General features: G+C 55.1%; 5 protein-coding genes across 5 annotated transcripts; 1 reads left to right on the top strand and 4 right to left on the bottom strand.

Moving 5' to 3' along the window:
• Positions 1-1,142: 1,142 nt before the first annotated feature.
• IE81DRAFT_342770 (acetyl-CoA synthetase-like protein) lies at positions 1,143-5,237 on the bottom strand (the record flags this gene model as incomplete). The annotated part of the gene is made up of 8 exons (XM_025515714.1): positions 1,143-1,536; positions 1,565-1,604; positions 1,686-2,717; positions 2,779-3,011; positions 3,071-3,112; positions 3,172-4,589; positions 4,663-4,789; positions 4,881-5,237. The coding sequence occupies 8 exons, from the start codon at positions 5,235-5,237 to the stop codon at positions 1,483-1,485; spliced, it is 3,303 nt and encodes a 1,100-aa protein (XP_025367513.1). The 3' UTR covers positions 1,143-1,482.
• A 1,194-nt stretch (positions 5,238-6,431) lies between these two features.
• IE81DRAFT_325649 (hypothetical protein) lies at positions 6,432-8,162 on the bottom strand. Its single transcript, XM_025514589.1, has 3 exons — positions 7,768-8,162; positions 7,306-7,661; positions 6,432-7,073 (listed from the first exon to the last, which is right to left on the bottom strand). The coding sequence occupies exons 1-3, from the start codon at positions 7,768-7,770 to the stop codon at positions 6,884-6,886; spliced, it is 549 nt and encodes a 182-aa protein (XP_025367512.1). The 5' UTR covers positions 7,771-8,162; the 3' UTR covers positions 6,432-6,883.
• A 305-nt stretch (positions 8,163-8,467) lies between these two features.
• Positions 8,468-10,317, top strand: IE81DRAFT_325648 (hypothetical protein). Its single transcript, XM_025514588.1, has 3 exons — positions 8,468-8,692; positions 8,815-9,127; positions 9,243-10,317. Exons 1-3 carry the CDS (start codon positions 8,682-8,684, stop codon positions 10,308-10,310), a joined length of 1,392 nt encoding a protein of 463 aa, XP_025367511.1. The 5' UTR covers positions 8,468-8,681; the 3' UTR covers positions 10,311-10,317.
• Positions 10,318-10,469: 152 nt separating this feature from the next.
• IE81DRAFT_349324 (hypothetical protein) lies at positions 10,470-13,470 on the bottom strand (the record flags this gene model as incomplete). Its single annotated transcript, XM_025516377.1, has 6 exons — positions 10,470-10,811; positions 11,127-11,879; positions 12,034-12,144; positions 12,328-12,392; positions 12,554-13,002; positions 13,112-13,470. 6 exons carry the CDS (start codon positions 13,468-13,470, stop codon positions 10,470-10,472), a joined length of 2,079 nt encoding a protein of 692 aa, XP_025367510.1.
• Positions 13,471-14,837: 1,367 nt separating this feature from the next.
• IE81DRAFT_325644 (UEV-domain-containing protein) lies at positions 14,838-17,341 on the bottom strand. Its single transcript, XM_025514587.1, has 4 exons — positions 17,145-17,341; positions 16,733-17,056; positions 15,333-16,558; positions 14,838-15,106 (listed from the first exon to the last, which is right to left on the bottom strand). Exons 1-4 carry the CDS (start codon positions 17,190-17,192, stop codon positions 14,917-14,919), a joined length of 1,788 nt encoding a protein of 595 aa, XP_025367509.1. The 5' UTR covers positions 17,193-17,341; the 3' UTR covers positions 14,838-14,916.
• Positions 17,342-17,512: the final 171 nt, after the last annotated feature.

Below are 17,512 nucleotides of genomic sequence, written 5' to 3'. Positions count from 1 at the left end.
CGACTTGATTTTAAAATTGCACTCGTGACTTCAAATCTTTGACAGCGCAGGCAGATGCTGCGATCGAGCAGCGCCCGCCGCTGCTATATGCATGGCTGTCGCGAGTGCAACGCGCCGCCGCCAGCAGCAAAGGCGGTCGGTCGGTCGGTCGGTCGCCTTGACGGAGCTGCCCCCCCGGCGGCGCGCATTCAATCATTCACGCTTCACTCGTACGAGGTCAAGCTAGCTTAGGGCTGCTTACGGTATTTAACGTAAGGTAGAAAGAAGGAAGTCACGAGTGTCGCGCAGCCAGACAACAGGAAGGAAAGAACAACATGTATGCGTCGCCCATTCCGTCTGCGACACGGTCAAGGCGCAGGTTGCGACCATGATGATTCTCTTCTAGATCTGTTGTTGTGTCTTCGTGTAGACCCGTTGGGACGACTGGTGACTCGAGCAGAAGACGTCAGATGACTCCATACTCTGCACGGTAGATGCTGTCCTTGTAAAGTACGCTGACAAAGTACATCTGGACATTCAATTCTCGATTCACGGATCTGATCAGTGTGAATCAAATTGGGTGTAGGTCAAAAGAAAAAAAGGCAAGAGAGGTGCTGCCCCTTTCAACAAAATTCGCGCCTTTCAAACAACGATTGACCTTTCAGGCCAGGCCAGGCCGGTCGTGTCTTTGACCCACATCCGTGTGAGAGGATAACTTTTTCTGATTCTCGATTTCTCTGGCGCCGCAACTCTTCACTCGAGACTCGAGCCCCCTGCCTCCATCGATCTCGCATGCATGCCATGGCCGCAACGTGTTGGTTCTCGCACGCGTCGGGATGGGGGCGGGGGCTGGCATGGCTGCAAGATCGAGCGCGGAAGCATCTGCATGCACCATGCCGCCGCTGTACTCACGTGAGAGTCAAGTCCACGAGTGAAAGCTAGAAGAGAGAAACGCCTGGTGCATGTGGAGGTTTCCATGCCCTCTGCAGCGTTTGCGCTTTGAAGGTCTTGCGAGACGCGCGCGCGCGCGGTCTCGAGATCGATTTGTGTTGCACGTGATTTGAGCGGACTTGTGGTCATGCATGGCCCCGGAAGGCTTTCAAAGGTCGGAAGTGAGGAGAAGTCACGTTAGACTCGCGAGTCTTGGATTTCATCCAGCATCCAACAACCCATTCAGTCCAACCGAATCAAGCAATCCGGTTCAAGTGATCAAGTATCTGCCATGATGCGTGAACACATCGGCCACTGGCAATTCAATCTCTGGCTTCAGGACGAGAGAGCAAAAGAACATGACGAGGAACGAAAGAAGCGGGCGCATCGATTTTTACATTCGTTGTTGGCCGACTCTTACTCGTAGCAGCATGCAGTGGGGTCTCATTGGCATTTGCAGGCTTGCCCAGCGAGCTTAGCGCTCAGAGAAGGAGCTGCATGGCATTCGCTCATGCACCTCGTACAGAGAGAGGCGAACAACGAGATGCGATGTGTCTTGCAGTCGGGTTCTGTTCATCCACAGCGCGTCGGTTGGAGCGTCAGCGCATACACGTAACAGCTGGAAGCCTATGGTCGCGGCGCATCGCACACTGACCTGAAACAGATCCGCATAGTCCGCTCGCAGAGTGTACGATCTAGACGCCGGGAAAGCGGTCGCGCATCAGCCGTACTTGTCGGTATGGCCATGCAGAGCGTGCCCCGCGCTCTACGCTCACCTTTGCAAATCCAGAACAACCTGAACCGCTTGCATGCTCGATCCGCCAAGCTCGAAAAAGTCAGAAGTGGCCGCGACTTGCTGCTTGTTCAGGCCGAGAATGCGAGCAAAGCTGCAAATGACTAGAGATTCGATGTCCATCGTGTCTTTTCCCTGCTGCTCTTCTTTTGGGCTCAAGCCGGACGCGTTGCTCTTCAACAAGGCTTCAGTGGCCTGCTTTACTGCTCTACGATCTATCTTGCCGTTCGCAGTCACTGGGAAACTCAGAGCGCTGAAAAAGTGTCGAGGAAGCATGTATGCGGGCAGAAGCGCTTTGCACGCTTCTTGCAGGTACGACCTCTGCATCGGCTCGCAAACAGAGAGGTCCGAGCACTTTGAGCGTGGCAAGCTCTTGCTCTCTTTCTCCTGGCAAGCGTTGCTGAACACTACACAGACAGCCAAGGCTCGAGAGTCAAGCTGCACTGCGACCGCTGCTTCGACGCCTTTACAGCAAATCAAAGCGTATTCGATCTCGCCCATCGACACTCGTCGTCCACCGTCCGTCTTGATCTGGTCGTCTCTTCTTCCAAAAATTTCTAGTTGGCCGTTCGGCAAGTATCGACCAAGATCGCCTGTGCAAAACAGACGCTCGTCGGTCGAAGGGTGCTGCACAAACTTTTTGCGCGTCTCTTGCTCGTCCGTGTAGCCTTGTGCTAGGCCGTCTCCGGCAATGAGCAGCTCACCTGTCACCCAGGTGGGCGATTCGATCCAAGGATCGATGCTCTGGACGCAGTACCATCTTTGATTGGACAAGGGCACTCCATAAGGCACCCGTACGAGACTGCTAGCATCTGCAGCGGTGCCACACGGCTGCGCAATGGACCAGATGGCCGCTTCCGTTGCTCCGCCCAGTGTCCATATGTCGAGATCCTCGCTTACGGATCGCAGTCTGCAAAGTAGGGAAGTCTGAACTACATCGCCGCTCAGCAAGCAGACCCTCAGCTTTTGGACGGCTGCTTGATTGCTCTTGTCCAGCAGGAGCATCTGGACAGCACTACCAACGCAGATTTCAGTCTTGGTGCCCATAACCAGGAAGCACAGTCCTGCATACTCACGAGGGCACGCTGTTCCATACGGTGACGCCATGATCCGTCACGGCACGTCCCCAGCATTGAGGATCGCGGCAAATTTTTTCAGGCAGCATGATTAGCTTTGCCCCGATGCACAAAATCGACAGATCGAAGATGCTCAGATCGAAAGTCAAATCGGCAACAGCCAGCACGGCATCTTTCGCGCCGATCTCGCAGCGCTTAAACACGTCGTAGCATGTGTTTAGCACCGCTCGATGCTGCAAAGTGGTGCAGTGGTCAGGAATAGAGCTGCCAGACAAGACGCGTCAGAACGTACTGAGAGCACGACGCCTTTTGGTAGACCAGTAGAGCCGCTTGTCTGCATCGGTGTGAGGTGTAGGTGAGCAACATGGTGCTGTCTGGCATCGCACGACTCACATAAAGGATGTAAGCCTCATCGGTCTGGTCGAGCCGCTGACCAGAAACGTCGTTCGAAAGCTCCGTAGAAGGTGGCTGAGAAAGCATGTGCTCCACCGACAACCATTCCCGCCCACCCAGGACACTCTCCACGCGTGTTCTGTCGAATGAGCCGTGCATGATGACGGCTAATGCGCGCGCATCGTCCAAGACGTGCTTCAGGCGTCTGTCGGGCCAGGCTGTGCTCAGAGGAACGAAGCTGGCTCCTGCGTGGAGGCAACCATACACTGCAGCGGCTTGGCGCCAGCTTCTGCCCATAAGCAGACCCACGCGAGCTTTTTGGTCTGGACGCTTGAGCACGAGCAGGCGAACGTGGGATGCAATGCGCTCAGCAGCGCTCCTCAATTGACCGTAGGAGACACTTTCGCCCTCGAACTCTTCGACGGCGATACGCTCCGGATCAGCGAGCGCGTATTGCAGAAAGGCGTTTTCGATTTTAATGGGCAAAGACAGGTCAGCTGCTGTCTTGTTCGCTTGGCGTCTCGTGAAAAGTTGGGCCTCGATGTCGATCTCTAATGGTCGAGCCCAAGCGTCACCGCTCAGAATGCTCGCCGCAGCTCCCACAAAGGCCTCGAACATACCCTCCAGCATACCCTCGGGATGAGCTTCTCGACGCACGTCCCAGCGCAGGAGCACTCCACCGTCCGTCGGATTTCGAATGGCTTGAAAATCGATGACGACGCCTGGGGTGGAGCTGTAGCCTTGCTGCGAGCGAGCTCCGAGCCCCATGGGCATTCTTTGCGAACCTCTTGTCGAGCCGAGGAGACCTGTGAAGATGTATGCAGGGGCAGACGAAGGGTATGCGGAGGCACATTTGTCCTCTCTGCTCGAAAGCCGCTCGAGATCCTTCGAGATAGCCTGCACGAGCGCGCTAAAGGACTGCCCAGCACTTGGCTCCACTGATACGCTCACAGAGCTGGTGAAGTTGCCGACGACGGTCTCTCTCGCTTCTAATGGCAACATGTCACGCATGGACGTGGTCAGACCGATCGAAAAGGCTTCGAACGTGCCTTTCCAGCGTTGCAAGATCGAAGCGTACACGCCGATGAGAGCAGCGGAGGGTCGTGCTCCATGCTTACGACACGTCGATTTCAGCTCGTCGAATTGCTCCGCGGACCAGTATTGTTGAAGGCGGCAAAAGTCGGCTTTTGTCTCTAGCACCACGGTCTTCTCTCGCCGGGGCAAGACTGGCGAAGAGTGAGGTGTCGAGTCAAGCTCTTCCAGTTCTGGCTGGCGTCTGTGCAGAATGCAGCGCGCAGCGGGCTTCGTCACCGCTACCATGCACTCGCGCAGGCTGGGCGGATTCGGGGCCAGGCGGTCAGTTCTGCCCCTCAACAGGTGGGTCAACTCTTCCAGCAGTATCGCAAGGGAAACGAAGTCTGGATGGGGAAAAAACAGAGCAGTTTCTTTGAGACCGTAGATCAGAGGCAGCTGCACCAGAAGGCCCCTTACCGAGAATGATAAGATCGGCACAAACGTGTAGCACTGCTTTGTCTTGATTGATGACGTCCAGGTGAGCCTCGAACATGGGCGCCGTGTCCAGCGGGAAGACTTTGTGTTGCATCCTTCGTCGAGTGACCTGTGCAGGAAAGGTGGAAGAAGGGAGGTCAGTCAGTGCTATCTCGAACAATGAATGCATCGTTTGGCCAGACCCACCGTCCCCAACTCACTTTTAGAGCTTGGTCTTGCGATGCCGGGCAGAGGTCGCACAAGTCAGAGTAGCCGATGTTGGGAGGAACGACGGCGTCGACGGCAAGGATACGCTGTCGCATACTCTCCACATCGATCTTCGTTCGAAGCGCCTCGTGACGAGCAATGAGCATCTCTTGCGCATTTTGAAAAGGAGCAGCGCCCAATCCTCGAATGTCTGGGGTGCGCAATTCCAGCTGCTGGTAGATTTGGCATGGCACGGCAGAGAGATTGTTCAGCGAAACGCTTCGACCGATGATGTAGGCTTGCTGTATGCGCGTGAGTGGAATGGAGGCGTCATCAGCCGAGGCTCCGCTGGGCAGGTCTTTGGCACGCATCTCGTCGAAATTTCGCGAGGGAGCGCTTGAAGCAGGTCAGTTCGTTGGGCATTCATGTCGGCCACATCCATCCTTCTCAACGGTGCTTCTAGCAGCCCTTTTGTACCGCTAAAGAAAAGAATGGACTTTGCGAGGCTTTCCTTGTCGCGCGTATAGGTCAAGCACGAAACTCACGAAAAGACGCGCCTCTAGCACCTCTACACAGCTGCTCTTGATCCATCGACTCAAGGTACAGTGACCGACAGGAACTGGCAAGGTGTCCAATAGATGCCGGTGTCCATCTGATACGGATACACGAATGGACTAAACGATCAGAATGAGGCAAGTATTCGTCAAGACCGACACGGTCCACTTAATGAAGGCGCCCATCAGATCTCGAGAAGCTATCGACGTCATGGCTGCGCATCCATCCAGTCAATCGGTTCGGTCATTCAGTCCACATTTGATCACAAGCGGGGAAAAAGAAGCGCAAAGTGTTGTTCATTCCGACTGACAAGGTCACTAGCTCGGCGCATCTGATGGATATGGCTCAAGTGGCAAGAGCAACATTGAGACTTCTTTCTCTGGCTGTGCACGTGCGACTGGTCCGACGCAGCCACACGACAAGGTGGCAATCACGCATCACGGGCATCAAGGAGTTCCACAGCGGTTGGCTTACGCCTCACGACACTCCGACTCCCCTGGCGAGCCTGACGACGCAAATGTGACCGCACAAAGCTTCTGACTACGGCATCTGATATGACGCAAAGACGGGTGCGCATCGATGAGTGTGCGTCACGATCCAGCCATGAATGCGATGAGCATGCGGAGGCAGGTCAACGTTCGTGCTGCTTGCCAATCCGGGCGTCGAGCCCGAGCCAAAGCAAGCACAAATCTGTCTAGCTTCGAGCAATGCAAAAAGCAGGAAAGTGGCCAGGGCAGAGAGAAGGAAAGGTGGAGCAGGAAAACGCACTCCGACGGATCAAGGCCAGCTTCAGCTCCTGCTCCATCTTACGTATGTAGCACTCCCCACGAGCGATTAGTCATTTCGTCGAAGAGCACCGTGACTAGCCGTATGACCTCCCAGTACCGGCTCACAAGTGTACAGAAATTTGTGCCCTTTCAAGAAGCTGCCTTGCCACCCATACCCTCCACACGAGGGAAGAAAGCGTTACCCCATTCGGCTTTCTTGCGCGCTACAGAGTTTGAAAATTAAGACTATATCGATTGAGAGGCTGTAGAACAGAGTCATGCTTGGAGATCAGGAATCTTCGACGAGCGAGCTTTGTTTGCGCAGACCGCTCTGGCTTGTAATGAGCACTTCTGTAGTGCGTTCACGGGGTGAGCGGCGGGCAATGAGAAAGATGGAGAGTGAGCGTAGCTGAGGACTGGTGTACAGGTAGATCGAGATCGATGTTGGTGTCGGAGTCGATGTTGGTGCTGCTGGATGCGCTGGCTCTGGCTGATAGGTGAGGATCATGTCTTGACTCTGTACATGGCTCTGACCACGACTCTGACTCTGACGCTGGTTCTGATTCCGACTCCGAGACTTAGCTTTGCGCTTGAAGATTGGTCGAAATTGACGCTTGACTCGGTATGTGCATCCGCTTGTGCGACCCGGACTTGCGCATGCAATGAGTTGCTCGGGAGCCGAGCTAATGCTACAGCTATGCGTCACTAGCATTCTCCCCAGCAGTCGCTCCTCCTGATCCTCCTGACCCACCGCTCGCTCCAGGCGCAGCATCCGAAACTCCTTCTCCTTCGTCCATCCAAGATTCTTCGACCGTCGCCTTCACCCTTCGTACGTACTCCTTCATGTTCTCTCGATAGAGCTGTGCTGCTTCCGCATTTGCTGGACTGTGGACAATTCCGTGAGAGTCAAACATAAGAAGGACGAGTCAGTAAGTGGGGCAGGAGCACGCTGCAAAAGCCTCTCGAGCACTGTGCAGGCAAAGAAAGACTGCCGACTTGCGGCTTTGCCATTGGAGATTTGCCACTGCCACGTAGCGCTGAGCAGCTTTCGCCTCACGAGCTCCTTCCCCCACACCCCCGCACCCCAAACCTCATGAAGCCCCACTTGACAGCTCACCTGTTGGGATTAGGATCGTGCAGCAAGCTTTGTATGCTAGTGAGTATAGCCGCCACATCATAAGTAGGGCTCCATCTGTTCTGCAAGATGTCCAGACAAAGTTCCCCATTGGCATACACATTGGGATGAAACATTCTGCTCAAGAATTTCACCGTCGGAGGTTTGTTGGGATAAGATTCGTCGAATGTCAAGACCAGTTTGAACGTTCCATCTTCGAACGGAGTTTCGGGAGGACCAAAAATGACGGCGTTCCAGATCAGTAGGTTATCTGCGCAGGGCGCTCCGCTTATACCCCCCGGCGGATCGGTGGATAGACGCTTAAAGTCCCGAATCAAGCGTCGCTTGGAAGGCGTGGACTGAGGAGCAGGAGAGAGGCGAACGAAGTGTTCAGCATACATGCTCAGCATACAGCAATGCATGGAAGATGTGCTTTGAATTGGAAGCGAGGCTGCTCCCACTCACCATCTTGTGGCCGAGTGACACTGGATCGACTGCGAACGCTATCCGATAACCTCGTTTACGACGCTGCTATTCGATTCCACGTTGACACCTACACTTGTGATCGATAGCTGCGGACGAAGAGTTGTCCTGCCAAAGTGAGAGTTGCCTGATAGGGCAGACCAAGCTGAAAGGGATGTGAGCTAAAGTGGAGCGATGAGGTTGTGCTCGAAGTGGAGAATGACTCGACTCGGCCGGCTAAGGTGTATACTGCAAGCAAGCCGCTGTCCCCTTGTGAGTTCCAAGTGTAGCGTGCGATTGGCGCGATACAAATCAGAAATGTGGGTGTAGGAAGCAGATTGTGAGGGTTGAAATGACTGAGGAGCGGTAGGATGGGATGAGGTGAGGTGAGATGAGGTGTGAAAGATGATAACTGGGATGGTGCGTGCATGTGCATCATGCGTGCACATCGCTGCACGCGCGCATGTCAGGGCAGCAGCTGCATCAGCCCGCCTCACCGCGCATCCACGTGGAGGGCGTGCGGCGTGGCTCGTGTGATGCTTGTCAGGGCATCGCACTCGCGACTCGTGACTCGTGCTGAGTGAGTCTTCGCATGAGTGGGGCGCATATGTCATGCTGTTGTGTGCGTGCGTGCGTGCGTGCGTGCATGCGTGCGTGGGTCACGGCGCGGCATAACAAGCATGGCAACCTGGCATCATCGCCATCATCATCGCCATCAAAGCTTTCGGGCACATGCGATCCTTTCAAGAGCAAAGCGAAGTCTACTTCCGCTACCACTCCCTCTCGCAACCTGCATCCTTCTTTCTGTCTTGTTCCGTACCCAGCGCAGTAAGCGCTCCATTCATTCATTCCATTCACTTTGCAAGACCAATCACCCACGCTCACATCTCACCGCCTCGCGATTCAAGCTCGTCAAGATGGGTGGCGGGTGAGTCGTGCTGATGCGATCCCCCTTTTGCTTCTCTCTCTTCTCGATGTAGTCTTGGAATGAAGCTCCTCAAGGCTGACGAATTTTGTTTCCTTCTGCTATGCCATGCTCTGCACTCCCAGTGACCTTAACATGAAAAAGTCGTGGCATCCGCTCTTGCATTCCAATCAGGAAAAAGTGTGGAAGCAAGAAAAGGCGGCATTAGCAGAACGACGCAAATTGGAAGAGCTGAAGAGGGAGAGGGATCAGGAGAGGGAGATGATGGAACTTCAACGCATACAGGAAGCTGCTGGTGGTAAGAAGAGGGTGGAAAAGTTGGATTGGATGTATGCTACGCCCGCTAGCAATGCTGGACCCAATGCTGGCGAGTTGGAAGATTATCTGCTCGGCAAAAAGAGGATCGATAAACTTTTGAAACAGGATGAGATGGCCAGAGTGAGTGCGCGAGGAAGGCCATGCGTGAGGATGTTTTGCCCCTTGGTAGCCCTCCCAGAATATGTGCGTCCGCGCAAATCTGATATTCTTTTGTACCCTCTCTCTTGTGTCGCAGGTGTCCAAACATGATAGCACGGGTCCAGGATCGGGTGCGCCGGCAGGTCCAAGCTCGTCCATCAACGCAGCTCGAGACGTATCCAACAAGATCCGCGACGATCCGCTCATGTCTATCAAAGCGCAAGAAGCCGCAGCATATCAAGCTCTGCTGAAAGATCCTACACGTCTCAAAGCTCTCAAAGCTGCCGCTGCTGCTAAGGGTGGAGATGGTTCTCCCGCGGAAGGGGAGAGCAAGGAAGAGAGGAGAAGACGTAAAGAGGAAAAGAGAAGGAGGAAGGAAGAGAGGGAAGGAAGGAGGGAGGAGGATCGGCAGCGCGAAGGTGATCGGTACAGGGATGCGAGGAGGGAGGAAGATCGGTCTGGACTTCGAGATCGGGACGCATACTATGGGAGAATGGAAGATCGCGGTGGACGTCGCGAGCGACCTGATCGGTCGGATCGTGCACATCGGGACGAGCGAGAAGACAGGCATCAACGAGATTACGAGAGGTCTCGAAGGGATGATTGGTACGATCGAGGAGGCTATCGGGAAGGAGAGTCATCTACTCAGCGTCGAGCCTCGTCTGGACGAGATGCTCGCCATCTCATCGACCGACGTCAACCATCCTCAGCGCGTCGTCCACATTCTCGCTCTCCATCGCGCCACGACGGTGCACGGTCTCGTTCTCGATCCCCGATTCGTCCTGCGCCTGCGCCTGCGCCTGCTCCTCCCCTCGACGCTCGCTCCTCTTACCCAGCCGCGTCGGAGCGAGAAGCGAAATTAGCAGCCATGCAATCCAACGCGAGCGCGCTGAACGCATCACGTCGTTCTCAATTGGAGAGGGTGCGCGTTGCGGAAGAGGCCGAGTTGGTGAGGGAGGAAGAGCTGCGCAGAAAGTTGGCTTCTAGGAGGGAAAAGGCGGGAGGTGGAGAAGAGGGTGGAAAGGCTACTTTTGTTTTGGAGCAGCAGAGATTGGCATATGGTATGGGCGCGGGTGCGAGAGGACAAAAGGATATGGAGATGGATCTGGCTCAGAGACTTAGGAGGGGAGGAAGGGAAGGATTGCAGAGGATGGGTGCGGATTGAAATGTTCGGGGGGGGGGGGGGGGGGACGGCGGCGTCTGCATGAGTAGTGGAGGCCCTCTTGGGCGATATTCAGTCCCCATCGCGTATCGTCCCCCCTCTCGTGCACGAGCATCTTCGCCCCCCCACACCTCTTTCAAAGCTCGGAGCGACAATATAAGATTACGCTCTGGAACAACAGTGTGAATCATCGAGGAGGATCTGTTCTGTCAGGTCAAAAGATAAGCAGTACATGTCCTTGTTCGGCGCTACGCTCCTAACAAAGTGTAGAGACAAGCCTGGCGTAGCGATAGCCGTAGGCGTAGCCGTAGCTTTATTTTGCGTTGTCGTCTCCAGCTTGATCGGCTGCGACGCTGAGAAGTGCTGCTGCAGCTGAGCTTGGGACGGCGTTGCGGCGATGTCTGTGGTAGAACGATTGGTTGTGGAACGACGCGCGTCGGGCGAAGGATTAGGCGGAGCAATTAGACGATGATGATCCTCGAGACCCAAAGCATGATTAGCGCGCTGTCCGCGGAATGTAAGGATGACGATGTCGACCAAGAGCAAAAGTTGGGGGGGGAGGGGGGGGGCGACGTTTGAAAGAGGGCGAGGAGAAGAGGAAATGAGAGAGAGAGAGAAAAGGAGGGGGGAAAGGCCGGGAAGAGTGTGAGCTAGGCAAGTCCTGGTTGCATGCTCGAGTGATGATCGTCGGACCCATCATCAGGAAAGGGGAAGTCGAAAAAAAAAGGGAGATGTGCGTATCCCCCTCTCCTTGGCTTCATGCAAAGCCCCCCTCACCAACAATGGGGTCAACGACGTTTCCCATTGCGCGCAACTCACCATCACGATATCCTCAAAAGGTCTTTGCAAATCCTTGGTGAAGCAATGCACATGGACCCTCGGCAATCTCCTCCCTCCCTCGCCTTCCTTCTGGTCCAAATACCTTTGCATCTCCTCTTGTCCAATACGCCTTTTCAAGCCTACCCAAGCGCCTCTGAACGCGTCCAAGAATTCCAAAGCGATGCTGGGCAGATTGAGCACGTAGTGATCTACCATTCGTCGGGGTGAGGAGCGTGGGATATCAAGTGTTGTTGCTAGATTGTCAGTGTTGGAGGGTTGTTGTGCGCCTGAGGAGGAGGAGGGCAAGGCGGCGGCGGCGGCGGCGGCGGCGGCGTTGCGAGCGGATCTAGCAGCCTTTGCCGCAGCATTTGGACTCTGAAGCAACATCCTTCTATCTTTTTCTCTGATCGGTGCGCCTTCAAAAGCTTCGTTCCAAAGCCTCTCCACACTCTGCCTCACGAAATCTCTCCCATCCACATTCTCCACTCTGATCCTCTTGCCCTCCTGCCCCTCCACCCTGTTCCTCTTGACATTGGCGCACAGCGATTCGTACGAAGCGGGATTCAGATCGTTGCACAGGACGTAGACGCCCTTTTTGGCTGCTGGGATCGAAAAGGGTCCTACACCCGCCATGACATCGCAGAGCACTTCCCAAGGCTTCATCAGTCCCACAATTCGTGCATGCTCCGAATGCAGACGAGAGTTCCAGTACACTGTTCGAAAGTCAAAGGTGAAATCGCACGATTGTTCCGTCTGGCACGCGCGCGCCGAGAATTGCAGAAATTTTTCGATGAAGGATCGTAGGAAATAAAGCAGTGTCAGGGGGGGGCGGAAAAGGTCAGATCAGGACGTCTTGCGCGTCGGAGTCGCGCGAGGCCGTATCAAGCACGCCTCGAAGAAGACTCACCGCTGTGACGATGTAGTCCTCCATCCCCGCAATAAGTTCCATCTGAAAGAATCTGAACTGAGTATCGATGGTATCCAGCTTATTCACCACCGTTCTGATCCCATTGTTCTTCTGAAGAGTGAGGAGGCGAGGGGAAGGTGAAAGTGCATGCAGGGAAAGGGATGAGCACGATAAAGCAATCAATCGAAATCCAAAGCGGCTGATGGGCTCTTGACTCTTCGGCTTTCCCCACGCATCCGACGCATCTGTCAATGCGTCGCTTCTTCTTGGCTCTTGGCACCTGCATTCACTCACATCGAGAATAGCTTGTCCAATGATGTACCTATAAGGCAGGTACTCTTCTCTCAGATTCAAATGCGCTGCGCACCCATGGCCCCAAAAAAGTTAGTCATCTTTTCGGAATCAGCATGTCAAGCTGAGGGCTACATCGATTCGCACCGCCCGCGCAGCAAAGGCAAAGCGCTCCGTAGACTGTCCGCCCCGAAAGACCAACCGTGTACAGACTAGACTCTCGACTCACCGATGTGTCCTACAGCAGTAAATGCCGTCGGAGTACCCTCTGGTAATTCTCGCGGTAACAGCGTCGCGAGCACCTGATCGGCGGACCAATAGTCGTACGTAATCTCCAGCTCGTGCTTCGTCAGCCGCACGTTGGGCGTGCTGCGCACGAAGTCGTGAAGCGCGTCCATCTGCTGCTTCGTGAAGGATTGTGGTTGATTGGGAGAGGTAAGGTGGGAGCTGGGCGCTTGCGAGAATGAGGACGAGGTCGGAACGTCCTCTGGTTGCCTTGACGATGACGAGTCGGCGTCGCACTTGGGGTCGGAGTCTGAGTCTACGAGCATGGAAAGCAGAACTAGTCGTCTTTGTTCTTGTTGCGCTTGTATTTCCTTTTCCCCTTCTTGCTGCGTGGCCATCTCGGTATGAGGACAAGGTATGATCGTCTTGATTCCCTTTTCCCTGAGTGCGAACCTGTCCATAACCATGCGTATGTCCATGTCCACATGGAGCGACAATATGAGCCAAAAGTGTCCGACAAGCACTGCTCCAGCTCATCCCCTTCATCCGACGTAGCACTCACGCAGCGACGCTCTCGCTCCTAGCTATCCTCGCGCTATCCTTCGCCAACACCTCGAGTGCCCAAACAGTATACGTCCGCTCAAAGGCACGTCTCACCTCGTCAGAGATGGCGCCACCTTGTCCCTTTGCGAACAGATCAGATCGAGCATCATCATCATCGCCGTGGGTCGGACGAACGTGGGATAGGGAAGTTGGTGCAGGCGGACGGATATGCAGCTTGTGAATGCTGCGCTCAAATCCGCTTGGCAGGGTGGAGCGTGAAGCGGAGGCGGAGGCGCACCGAGGAGAAGCTGCGAGCGTAGAGTGAGCTTGACCTTCAGCTTCAGCCCGAGCTGCGAGGTCAGAGGAGCAACGGCTCATGCTCAACCTGCTGCCTGCGCGTGCGCCTACGCCTACGCCTGCCGAAGAAGCTCCGAATCCGAAGGCTGAAAGGCGACGATTTGAAGGAGGGAGGAATGCCTTGCTCGTCCTGCTACGGATATGTGCGCGTACGATGGGCAGATGGTGATTGCAGGTGCAATGGCGATTGCAGAGCGTGAGCGGAAGCGCTTGAAGCTTCATCCAGGTAAGGTAACATCGACCGCGCACCGCACAGCACAGCACACAAGCTCCGACTGGCTCCCAGTTCCTCAACACTTTTCCGACTTGATTGCTCTCCCACTCGTCTGCTTTCTCTTCTCTGGATCCGTATGTTTTGCGGCTGGGATCGATGGCAAGCGTGTGGGCGAGGCGATGAGGTGGCAGGTAGAGCCGACCGAGGCTGGCTAATGCCCCTCGACTTGCGAATCGCCACGCGTGATCGCGTACTGTAGCCTGTTGTGCCGGGTGATGGAAGTTGCAGACCCCGAGTGTGAGTGTGAGCAACCTTGAATCCCTCCAGCATGCGCGAATTCAAGAATTCAAGTCTTGAGTCTTGAGTCTTGAGTCTTGAGTCTTGAGTCTTGAGTCTTGAGTCAAAGGGCTTTCCTTAGCTGTGATGTGATTCTTGCACGACACGCGCGCGCAAAAATGCGAGTTCAAAAAGTCACTCACTCAAGACTCACTACTACTTTTCAAAATTGATCCGTGCAGCGGAAAAAATCCCAACGCACAGCCTTCGAATCACGTGATGCGCCCGCCCCGCCGTTGATTCTTGATTGAATTGAGCAGCTCGCTCGCTCGCTCGCTTCTGACTGCGATTCTTGCAATCTTGAATCGCCCAGCAAATCGCTCGATCGCCTCTTCACAGTAAAAATCGCCTCGAGTGTTCATGCCCGCTGGTTACCAAGGGCATTCATTCAGCTCTAATTTCTCGCTCCAAGGCCAAGCAAGTGCTTGAATGCCCCGCCCGCAATCATGTTGTTTTTTGGGTCAAGTCCTGCAGCCCAGCCAGCAGGTCACACCACTTTGGAACACCCATGATGCGCAGGACTCTGTTGTTTTTTTTTGTAAATCTCTTTCAGAAAGGACTTTCCAGCTGAGCTTATCCATGCTGCAGTGAAAGCGCAGTGCTTGCATGGGAGTCTGATCCTGAATGCACAGTCACAAGAGGAAATATTGTCCTCCCTCTCACTGGCGTCTCAAAAATGAAAAAAGCTTCGGGCAAAGGTTGGTTCATGCAGGGCGGGGTTGCTCATCGCCAAATGGTGCGGAATGTAGCGTAGCGCACAGAACAGCCCAACACACCAGCCCGCCCTCGGTCACTCTTGCCTCTACGCGCGCTGCACCGCTCTTTGCGCCCCTTCTTCCCCATCCCTAAATCTTTCCCCCCCCTCTCTCTCTCGCGCCTCCTCCTCTCTTCCCACCCCTAGAACTTTTAGCTCGTCATCATTCCCACCCCATACTCGTACAGATCCTGCCCGCCAACGCCCTCTTGAAGAATTGTTCGCGCGCCAAGAAGCGCGTCTGTTTGAGGTACTTGTCCAAGTCCAGTTGTTCCGTTCCCGCTCCCAATGCTCTGCCCAGATGATACAGCGTATCTTCTATCGCATTATCGTCCGCTGTCAAATTGAGCAATCTAATCATGCGGAGGCAAAAGGCGTGCGGGGAATTTCGGCGCCGGCGTCAGAAGGCGAAGCAGCGAAGCGTAATGGCAGATTCGGGAGACGGGAGATGACGAGAGATGCCCACGCGACGCATCTTTTCTTTGAGATCGTCTCTGCCTTGGTCACCAGACGCATCGGCAGCTCCAACTGACAGGTAGCACCGCCCCCTGATCGTTGCCAACGGCCAACACGACTCACTGGTTGCCCACAATACTAGTAGCGCAAACGATCTCCTCCTCATGCACCGCAGGTCGTTTCTCCACCTCCAGGGTCCTAGCAACGGTCCTATCCCTGCTCTCCTGTAATCCGCTCAAAGTGCTCCTGACCACATCCCTAACCGCTCTCAACCTCTCCATCTCGTCGTGAATGGCAGGAGCGCCCCTTTGCAGATCCGCAAGGAGCATTTCCAATTGGGCTTTGCGCTGCAAAGAGTTGTTGAGCTCGGTGGTGATGTGCAAGGAAAGTTTGGAGTGCAGCGCTTGACGTAATGAGAGCAGCTCGGGATTGGGGGGTAAGGGAGGTGCGACTCCATTTGCGCCTGCAGCGACGTACGAATCGGCATTGGGCTGCTTCAAGGTGTCGCCTCGTCCTGCGCCCGGAGTGCCATACTGATGAGGTGCGTGTGGCGGCAAAGGCGGAGGTGCACTGCTACCTGTGCTATCTGCTCTTCCCTGCTGCGCTTGCTGATATGCATGATGCGCTTGTGACTGTTGTCCAGCATCATATGGCCCGATCCTCGCAGCCTCCGCTGCGCTCTGAGCGGGGTGGTGGTACGAAGGCGAAAAATGCGCATGCGAAGCAGGTATCTCTCTCCCGCTCGACGCTCTCCTCCCATCCGCTTGCTGTGCTGGACCAGTCGAACTTGGATGAGGCGGCGCACCTGTCGATGAGATGTGCTCGTGCGGGCGTGGGTGCGCTCGCGGCGACGAGTATGGATGGGCAGGACTAAAAGACGGAGGAGCGGCGTCGCTCGCGTGAAAAGAAGCAGGTCTATTCGTGCTCAAAGGCGACGTCACATTTGGTCGAGCAGGGAGCTGAGTTTGTGGTGCGTACGAAGCAGACCATCTGTGCGATTGGGTCGTACCCGTAGCGGATACAAATGAGGCAGGGTCCCTCGATGCGTATCCCGAGTCAGCATCGGGTTTGGGAGGTCTGGCAGGTGCTCGACTTTCTTCTCGCGAGCCAGAGGCCGATGAAGATGCGGCAATAGTCGTGGCAGGAGATGCGTAGGGAGCAGGAGAGGATCGGAAAAAGTCGGACGTCGATGGAGAATTTCGACTAGAAGAAGCTTCTCCGCTCTCTAATGCTGTCCCGGTCCCGCTCCGACTCGCTTGATGCGCCTCTGATGCGGGTCGAGCATACACGGGTGGCATTTGTCCAAATTGTTGTTGCAGAGATTGTACCATGTTGACCAAATTGCAGGCCTTCGGAGGAGAGTGGGAGCGGTGATCGAGTGAGCCAGCGTGGGCCGAGTCCACCCGCATACATTCACCGATGTCCGCACACGCGTTCACCGAAACAGCCATCTGGTCGTCCCGCGCGCGTGCTTACTCTCTCTCTCTCTCTCTCTCTCTCTCTCGCTTGCTCGATCAACTCACCTCCCACTTCTTCTCCCACATGCTCAGCCACTCGCCCGAAGTCTTTCCGCTCAGATCCACATGTTCGCCCTTTCTGACGAGCATATCCCTCGTCGGCGTTACAAAGACCAAAGGAGCTTCCCTAGGATACGCTCTAGGAATCCAAATGATGAGGGGAATGTGATACGTTTGACCTTTGAATAGGATGGGAATTGTGCCTTTCAGGTTGAGCAAGAGGGAAGCCTGACCTACGTCTGAAATGTATTCGGACGTGCTTGGACGCAAGGAGGGTTGATGAAGCAGCAGCGCATCTACGTCGGTGTAGATTCGAGAGGCGTTGGGATACTGTTTGGCCAGCGAGTAGGCAGCTGGGTCAGACGACATGTTTTTTTCGTGGTGCCATGCCACGCAAATGGCTACCAAATACACTCACCAAGCTGCTGACTTGCCTCAACCACCTGCGGACCACATCCTGATCCATCCTGCGCGATGGTGTGCTGCCCAAAGTCTGATTCCGATCGTGCAAGCTGATGCTAGAGCAGGATGATGTGGACGAGAATCGAGTGTAGTCGTGTGGAGATGATCGAAATGAACAGGAATGGAGTGGTGAGTGATGGGTGGTGAGTGGTGGTGAGGTTTGGGGAAGTGGAGCGGCTGCCTTGCCTGCTTGCAATTAACGAGTACCAACCAGCATGCGCATCCAATCACAATCGTCAATCACGAACATGCATGCAGGTCCCCAGAATTGGTGGTGTGCGTGTGTGCGCACGTGATTGCCGATGGGCGCACACGTCTCACTCG

The sequence above is a fragment of the Ceraceosorus guamensis genome (assembly GCF_003144195.1).
Source record: "Ceraceosorus guamensis strain MCA 4658 unplaced genomic scaffold IE81scaffold_70, whole genome shotgun sequence".
NCBI lineage: Eukaryota > Fungi > Basidiomycota > Exobasidiomycetes > Ceraceosorales > Ceraceosoraceae > Ceraceosorus > Ceraceosorus guamensis.
This window is presented reverse-complemented; position numbering and strand designations above follow the sequence as displayed.